Source organism: Cebus imitator, unplaced genomic scaffold (assembly GCF_001604975.1).
Source record: "Cebus imitator isolate Cc_AM_T3 unplaced genomic scaffold, Cebus_imitator-1.0 Scaffold5, whole genome shotgun sequence".
NCBI lineage: Eukaryota > Metazoa > Chordata > Mammalia > Primates > Cebidae > Cebus > Cebus imitator.
The window spans coordinates 12867361-12875437 of NW_016107320.1; the positions used below are offsets into that span (position 1 = coordinate 12867361).

Sequence of the window (8077 nt, forward strand, 5' to 3'; positions counted from 1 at the left end):
TTCTGCACCCAGCTAATTAATTTTTTTTTTTTTTTTGGTAGAGACAAGGTCTTGCTGTTTGCCCAGGCAGGTCCCAAACTCCTGGGCTCAAGCAATCCTCCTGCCTTGGCTTCCCAAAATGCTGGGACTTTTATAGGCATGTGTCCCTGTGCCTGGTCATAACAGTAAAATTTGGAGACTGAATTAAAAGTTTTTCAATTAATAGTCCTTAATCTACTTAAAGATTCCATTATTATAGAACATTTAGGTTGTTTACAATTTTGTGTGATTGTAAATAATGCTGCAATGAAGAATATCATGCCTATAACTTTTTCTGTAGTTGAATAATTTCCTTAGGATTTCTACAAGCTGAATAACAGTACACAAAGTCATATAATGTTTTATTAAGTCTCCAATTTATTAGGGGGTTCTTTGTTTATGCCTGAAGACATTAACAACCTCTTAGTAGTTATAACCAAGTGGTGGTTCATGGTCTTCTGCTTAGGGAATGCATTGCTGACTGTTTATTGCACCTCGTCCTGCATGGAATTCTTTAGTCATGGGTATCCTCGTACCTAAAGTGGAAAAGATTATATACTCTTGGAGATACAGATAAATATAGAGAAACTTGATTCTGTGTTTTTTACTGTATTTAAAGGGTAAAGTAGAAATTAATAGAAAACATTAAGGTAATCATTGAAATTTAGCATTAAGCTTGAATCTTTTTTTTTTTTTTTTTTTGAGATGGAGTCTCGCTCTGGCACCAGGCTGGAGTACAGTGGCATGATCTTGGAACCTCTGCCTCCTGGGTTCAAATGATTCTCCTGCCTCAGCCTCCCGAGTAGCTGGGACTACAGCCAGGAACCACTATGTCCAGCTACTTTTTGTATTTTTAGTAGAGACAGGGTTTTACCATGTTGGCTAGGATGGTCTTGATCTCCTGACCTCATGATCTGCCTGCCTTGGCCTCTCAAAGTGCTGGGATTACAGGCGTGAGCCACCATGCCTGGCCTTGAATATTTTTTTTTAAATTACTTTCTATATATATGAGGTTTGACTATGTTGCTGAGGCTGGTGTAACTCCTGAGCTCAAGTGACCCTCCCTTCTCAGCCTCCCAAAGTGCTGGGATTACAGGCATGAGCCAGTGTGCTTGCCTAGCTTGAATCTTGTTTGGATTATTGAACTGAGGATTCTGGGTATGGATAAGAGTCTGAATAGGTGATTTAAAACTACAATGAGCAATATATGAGGAAGTTTGTCTGTTTTCTGTTGTTGGTATCATTTGGAATGATCATCTGGGATACAGAGTGATGGTATAATACAAAGAACATGGACTTGGAGTCAGATCTGGGTTCATTTCATGACCCAGCCATGGTAATACTAACAACAGTGATAATGCAAATAATTACCATTTTTTGAGCATACTATGTGCCAGACACTATGCTAAACCTTTTATATATGTCATCTTATTTTGACAGATAAGTCAAGATAAATTTATGATCTTCATTTTCCTGATGGAGAAACTGAAGTTAGGGGAGGTTAAATACAAAGCCTATAGCAGAGCTAGGTATATCTCTCTAGTCTTAAAAAATTTTTTAAAAAAATTTTCATATACTTTTTGTGACAGGGTCTCACTCTGTTGCCTAGGCAGGAGTGCAGTGTTACACCCATGATTCACTGCAGCCTTGGCCTCCTGGGCTCAAGCAATGCTTCCCACCTCAGCCTCCTTAGTAGCTGGAACTACAGATGTGCACCATGTTGCCTGGCTAATTTTTTAAAAATTATTTATTTTTTTGAAGCAGAGTTTCACTCTTGTTGCCCAGGCTGGAGTGCAATGGCACAATCTCGGCTCCCTGCAACCTCCACCTCCCAGATTCAAGTGTTTCTCCTGCCTCAGCCTCCTGAGTACCTGGGATTATAGGCGCCTGCCACCACGCCTGGCTAATTTTTTGTATTTTTAGTAGAGATGGGGTTTTGCCATATTGGCTAGTCTGGTCTCGAACTCCTGACCTCAGGCAATCCACCCACCTCGGCCTCCCAAAGTGCTGAGATTCCAGATGTGAGCTACCACACCCGGCTAATTTTTAAATTTTTTTTGTGGAAACCAGGTCTCACTATGTTGCCCAGGCTGATCTCAAACTCCTGACCTCAAATGATCCTCCCACCTTGGCCTCCCAAAGTGCTGGTATTATAGGTGTGAGCTACTGTGCCTGGCCTGCATTGGTGATTAATATCTTCTCAAAGTTTTCACGTTCAGGCATTAAGTCAGGGCATTTCAGCTCTTCTACTAATTCATCTTTTTTTCTCTGAACTTGCTTTTTTTCAGAGTTTGAATTCCTATACAAATGGAGCATATGGTCCAACATACCCCCCAGGCCCTGGGGCAAATACTGCCTCATACTCGGGGGCTTATTATGCACCTGGTTATACTCAGACCAGTTACTCCACTGAAGTTCCGAGCACTTACCGTTCACCTGGCAACAGCCCAACTCCAGTCTCTCGTTGGATCTATCCCCAGCAGGACTGTCAGACTGAAGCACCCTCTCTTAGGGGGCAGGTTCCAGGATATCCAGCTTCACAGGTAAGTTGTTTTCTATTGGGGAAAAAATGAATTCAAAGTCTGCCTCTTGTAAATAGTGGAAGGGCATCTGTTTGTACTAGTGCTGATTTAATAAGACACTTCTAGATTGGGAGGCTTTTATGGTGATGCCTTTCTCACTTGTAGCAGCTATTGCAGTAAGTGGACTTTGGCTAAAGGTACCTTAAAGATGTCATAATCATAAAATTTTTATACTGAAAGTCATTTTTAGAGTTGCTGCTTGAAAGTTTCCCTGTCTTAGCCTTTTTCAGCACCCTGTAGGTGTGTATTTTTTTTTTAATATTCTGTGCATGATAACTATGTTTATTTCTCTGTTCACTTCAAGAGGAGTTCTAACATGTCTTTATTTGTGCTTCCTTATAGCATCTAGGTCCATTTGTTTATAGTATCTATGGGACAGACTTAGGATTCATCCATTTTTAGGCCTATTCCTTCTGAGTTTTATTTTCATTAAATCTATCCCTGGTATCTTTGGAACTAAGTTTTTGAGGCTTGGAAAAATTACTGGAACCGATTAATTAGAGTTATTACAGTTTGGTCCAGTAGCAGCTAATGCATACTCTGTTAAGAAGAGAGGAAGCATCTAAGAATCTGCCTATAGCAGAATATTTTTATTACAAGTTTTTAACAATGACTAGTATATTTCTTCCTCTCAATCTAGAACCCTGGAATGACCCTGCCCCATTATCCTTACGGAGATGGTAATCGTAGTGTTCCACAATCAGGACCAACTATACGACCACAAGAGGATGCATGGGCTTCTCCTGGTGCTTATGGAATGGGTGCCCGTTATCCCTGGCCTTCGTCAGCACCCTCAGCACCACCTGGCAATCTTTATATGACCGAAAGTACTTCACCATGGCCTAGCAGTGGCTCTCCGCAGTCACCCCCTTCACCCCCACTCCAGCAGCCCAAGGTAGGAGACCTAAACATTATTCCTTTGATGTGTGTGTAATTAAGAGAACATAACATTTTTTATATAGTTTCTGTATTGGTTTGTGTTAAACGGGGACTGACTGCAAAAAGTTGGTGACGGTCGGGTGTGGTGGCTCATGCCTGTAATCCCAGCACTTTGGCAGGCTGAGGCAGGCAGATCAAGAGGTCAAAAGATCGAGACCATCCTGGCCAATATGTCGAAACCCCATCTCTACTAAAAATAGGAAAATTAGGTGGGCATGGTGGCACAGGCCTAGAGTCCCAGCTACTCAGGAGGATGAGTCAGAAGAATTGCTTGAACCCAGGAGGCAGAGGTTGCAGTGAGCAGAGATTCCACCACTGCACTCCAGCCTGGTGACAGAGTGAGACTACTATCTATAGCTTTACGTCAGCTCAATTTCTTTTTTTTTTTTTTTTTAGTCGACTTTAGCGAAGATTTAGATTTTAAGAGACAGAAAAATACACATTTTCTGTTGTGATTCTTCTAAATGTTAAATGCAAAGACTGTGTTTTACGACTTCAAATAATCTATGGACAGAAGACAAAAAAAAACAATGTGAAATATCTGCAGTATGAGCTTGCATTTAAACCACAGACTTGAACATTATCACTTGTGGCTGTGTTCCTATTCAAGACCTTGCTTGAGGTTTTCACCTTTTAGAGGAAAAACTAATTCTTATTGGTTAAGTCACAGGATAAATTATGAGGTCCTCATGGTGATGGATCTGCCACAGGGCAGGTTCCAGCCACTGTAACTCAGAAATTCTGTGTCTTTTGTCTGACTTGGCACTCCCTTTTACCTTCTTAGGACTGTGTTTTTTGCAAATGATTAAAGAGAGAGGTCCAGTTTTATTGGTAGGGAATCTTTTCATGTACCTTTCTGGTCAAGTGAAAGATGTGGGCTAACAAATTTGATGTTGATGGATTCCCATTAAGACAGCTTTTTTTCCTCTTTTTGCTCTCTCCAAGGATTCTTCATATCCCTATAGCCAATCAGATCAAAGCATGAACCGGCACAACTTTCCTTGCAGTGTTCATCAGTATGAATCCTCGGGGACAGTGAACAATGATGATTCAGATCTTTTGGATTCCCAGGTCCAGTATAGTGCTGAGCCTCAGCTGTATGGCAACGCCACCAGTGACCATGCCAACAATCAAGATCAAAGTAGCAGTCTTCCTGAAGAATGTGTACCTTCTGATGAAAGTACTCCTCCGAGTATTAAAAAAATCATACATGTGCTGGAGAAGGTCCAGTATCTTGAACAAGAAGTAGAAGAATTTGTAGGAAAAAAAACAGACAAAGCATACTGGCTTCTGGAAGAAATGCTAACCAAGGAACTTTTGGAACTGGATTCAGTTGAAACTGGGGGCCAGGACTCTGTACGGCAGGCCAGAAAAGAGGCTGTTTGTAAGATCCAGGCCATACTGGAAAAATTAGAAAAGAAAGGATTATGAAGTGATTTAGAACAAAGTGGAAGCCTGTTACTAACTTGACCAAAGAACACTTGATTTGGTTAATTACCCTCTTTTTGAAATGCCTGTTGATGACAAGAAGCAATACATTCCAACTTTCCTTTGATTTAAACTTGAAAAACTGGCAAAGGAATGGAAGAATGTTTTAGTTGTGAGTTGTTTTCAGTTTTCAGACGAATGAATGTAATAGGAAACTATGGAGTTACCAATATTGCCAAGTAGACTCACTCCTTAAGAAATTTATGGATATCTGCGAGCTGCTTCTTAACAGCAGGAGGGAAACACACTTTAAGTAACAGGCTTATCAGAAATCTACCAGATAAAACTGGATATAATCTGAGACAAACAGGATCTGTTTTTTTAAACATCTGGATATCTTGTCACATTTTTGTACATTGTGACTGCTTTCAACATACACTTCATGTGTAAATTATAGCTTAGACTTTAGCCTTCTTGGACTTCATTTTGTTTTGTTATTTGCAGTTCACAAATACAGTATTATTCTCTACTTCTTGGTACATTTTGTAGTAATATGTTTAATATAATTATTCAAGAGACTATATTGACAGCCAGTATGGCAGTTCTGAAAGAATTTTTATCTTTTCACCACTTGAATATACTGTAATGTGTAGTGAGTAATTCGTTTCCCTTTTTGTATAGACCGTTAGGTTAGAGTTTTTTTTTTACCACTTCTACTGTTCATGGTAGTAGTGGAAGGTAAATTTGGAAATGGCATTGACATAAAATGAAAATGTTTGCGGACATCTTTCTTTTTTGCTTTTTTATTGTATTTGGATAAAGATCCACTTAAAAATTACCTGTTTTTTTTTTTTTTTCTCAGTGTAATTATGTTTTCACTATTGCTGCTTCTATAGAGGGCATTGTGATAGAGAGATACAGATGAAACATTAAATGCCACAGTGAGTAGAAATAATGACTATAAAAAGTAATAAATATTATTATTTGGTAATATAATTCTCCATTTAAAATATTAGTTTCACCTATGAGCAGATTTCAGCTCAGTTTATAGTTTAAAAACAATGAGGGTAAAAGGGTATTCATGCTCAGGGAATGAATCAGCCATAGTTAGAATGGTAGATTATTATTTTCTTAATTTAAAGGTAGATTTTATGTTTATCTTTCTCTAAATTGCATAAAATAAAATTATAATAAAAAGACATTTATTACCATTATTAACAGTTATTTTGGAGCCAAATTTAAGAAAAGGATATTGAAAGGGTCTCTGTTGGCCTTGCTTGGGTAGCTCTATGCTATTATAGAAGAGACTTACGTAAATAACTTTTCATGTCTGAGGTGAGTACACAACATTGGTTCTTGGAAAAATAGCTGTTTCTTCATCAGATACCCAAGTTATAATTTTTTTCCCCTAGACTGTCAGGCCTCTGAGTAATACTAAACCTATTAGCTGTCTCTACTCATAAACCAAACCAAACCAATACAAACATATTAGATGAGGAGAGGAAAGTAGTAAAAATACTGGCTGGGTCTTATGGTTGGGATGAGTGATTTTATAAGATAATATGGTGATAATTTTATTCTAGGATTTTATTTTTGGCCTAATATAGGAATGTTTAAAAAAGGCTTTTCTATGAAAATTAGAAATTTATATTTGAGGTTAGAAGTCTAGAAGGGGGAGGACCTTAAAGCTAAGTTACCAGTAAGACAATGAATAATCAGAGGAGAACACTACTCTTTTACTGACTGAATGCCCAAGATGCCAATTTCCATGAAGTCTTGATTTATATATATGTACACATTATGCACATATATACATGTGTGTTTTTTTTAACAGTTTTTTAAGTTTTTGAGATGATTTTAGACTTACAGAAAAGTTGTAAAAATAGTAGAGTTCTTGTATACTCTGCACCCGCCTTGCCCTTACATTAACATCTTATGTAACAATAGAACATTTGTCAAAATTAAGAAATTAACCTTAATACTATTAACTAAAGTAGAAAGTTTAAAAAGTAGAGATTTTAGTCTTTTCACTAATGTCCTTTTACTGTTCCAAGACCCAGCCTTGCATTTAGCTGTCATGTCTATGTTGTGTTCTCCAGTCTATGACAGTGTATCATAACGGGATACCTGATGTTGTAATGTATTTCCGGTGTTGCTAACCTTGATCACTCTGCTAAGGTGGTGTCTGCTAGGATTCGCTATTGTAAACTTACTATGTTTTCCTTGTAATTATTGAATATTTGCTGGAGATATCCTGAGACTATGCAAATGTCCTGTTTCTGCTTAAACTTTTGCTCATTTTACTACCCATTGGCAGATCTTGCTTGTGGCAGTTACTACTGTGGTGTTCTAATGGTGATTTTCTGTTTCTCTCAATCCTTCTACATTTATTAATTGGAATTCTTCTGTAAGGAAGAGTTGTCACTTCTGGATTTATATTTTTAATTAAAATAAGATATTCAGGATAAGTATAGATTTAGAACTTAAAGATGTTAAATCATGTTAAAATTATTCCAAAAACCAATATGAAAGAAAACTAAGTTGGTAATCTATCTCAGAAGATATAATGAACTTATTAAGAAGGAAAATAGTATTTATGGTTTGTAGAATTGGTTCAACTTTTGACTTAATATTGACTTTGGACTGAATTCAAAGTTTTCTTGACATTTCACATCTGGACATTTTAAAGTGTCTACATTTATATTACTTTGGGGATTGTTTTGTCAAAGTCTTGAATAAAGTTACCCAGTCCTGGCATGATAAACACAACTATGGTTTCTTTATAATAACCCTCTATTGTTCCAAGTATGAATGCCAATGTAACTGTTTAAACAATCCCTAATGAAGTACAGTATATGGGGGTTGGATTATATGTGTCTCCACATGTTGGTGCAGAATTCTTTTAAATGCTTTTAAAAATGGAGTTTTGAAAACAGTTCTTTAGTTGGTTAATGTCAATAATACCATTAAAGGTAGACAGGTTTAAAAAAAAGTTGAAGAATGTAGATTAAAGGCCGGGTGCAGTGGCTCACACCTGTAATCCCAGCACTTTGGGAGGCCAAGGCAGGCGGATCACAAGGTCAAGGGATCGAGACGATCCTGGCCAACTT

General features: G+C 37.7%; 1 protein-coding gene across 1 annotated transcript in view; it reads left to right on the forward strand.

Annotated features, from left to right (window-relative positions):
* Nucleotides 1–7736, forward strand: part of BAG4 (BAG cochaperone 4) — a 33852-nt gene extending 26116 nt beyond the window's left edge. Inside the window, exons 3-5 of the mRNA XM_017536729.2 lie at nt 2307–2561; nt 3241–3495; nt 4485–7736. Of these exons, the coding sequence (XP_017392218.1) occupies nt 2307–2561; nt 3241–3495; nt 4485–4970 (996 nt within the window). The 3' untranslated portion in view covers nt 4971–7736. The remainder of the gene's footprint in view (nt 1–2306; nt 2562–3240; nt 3496–4484) is intronic.
* Nucleotides 7737–8077: the final 341 nt, after the last annotated feature.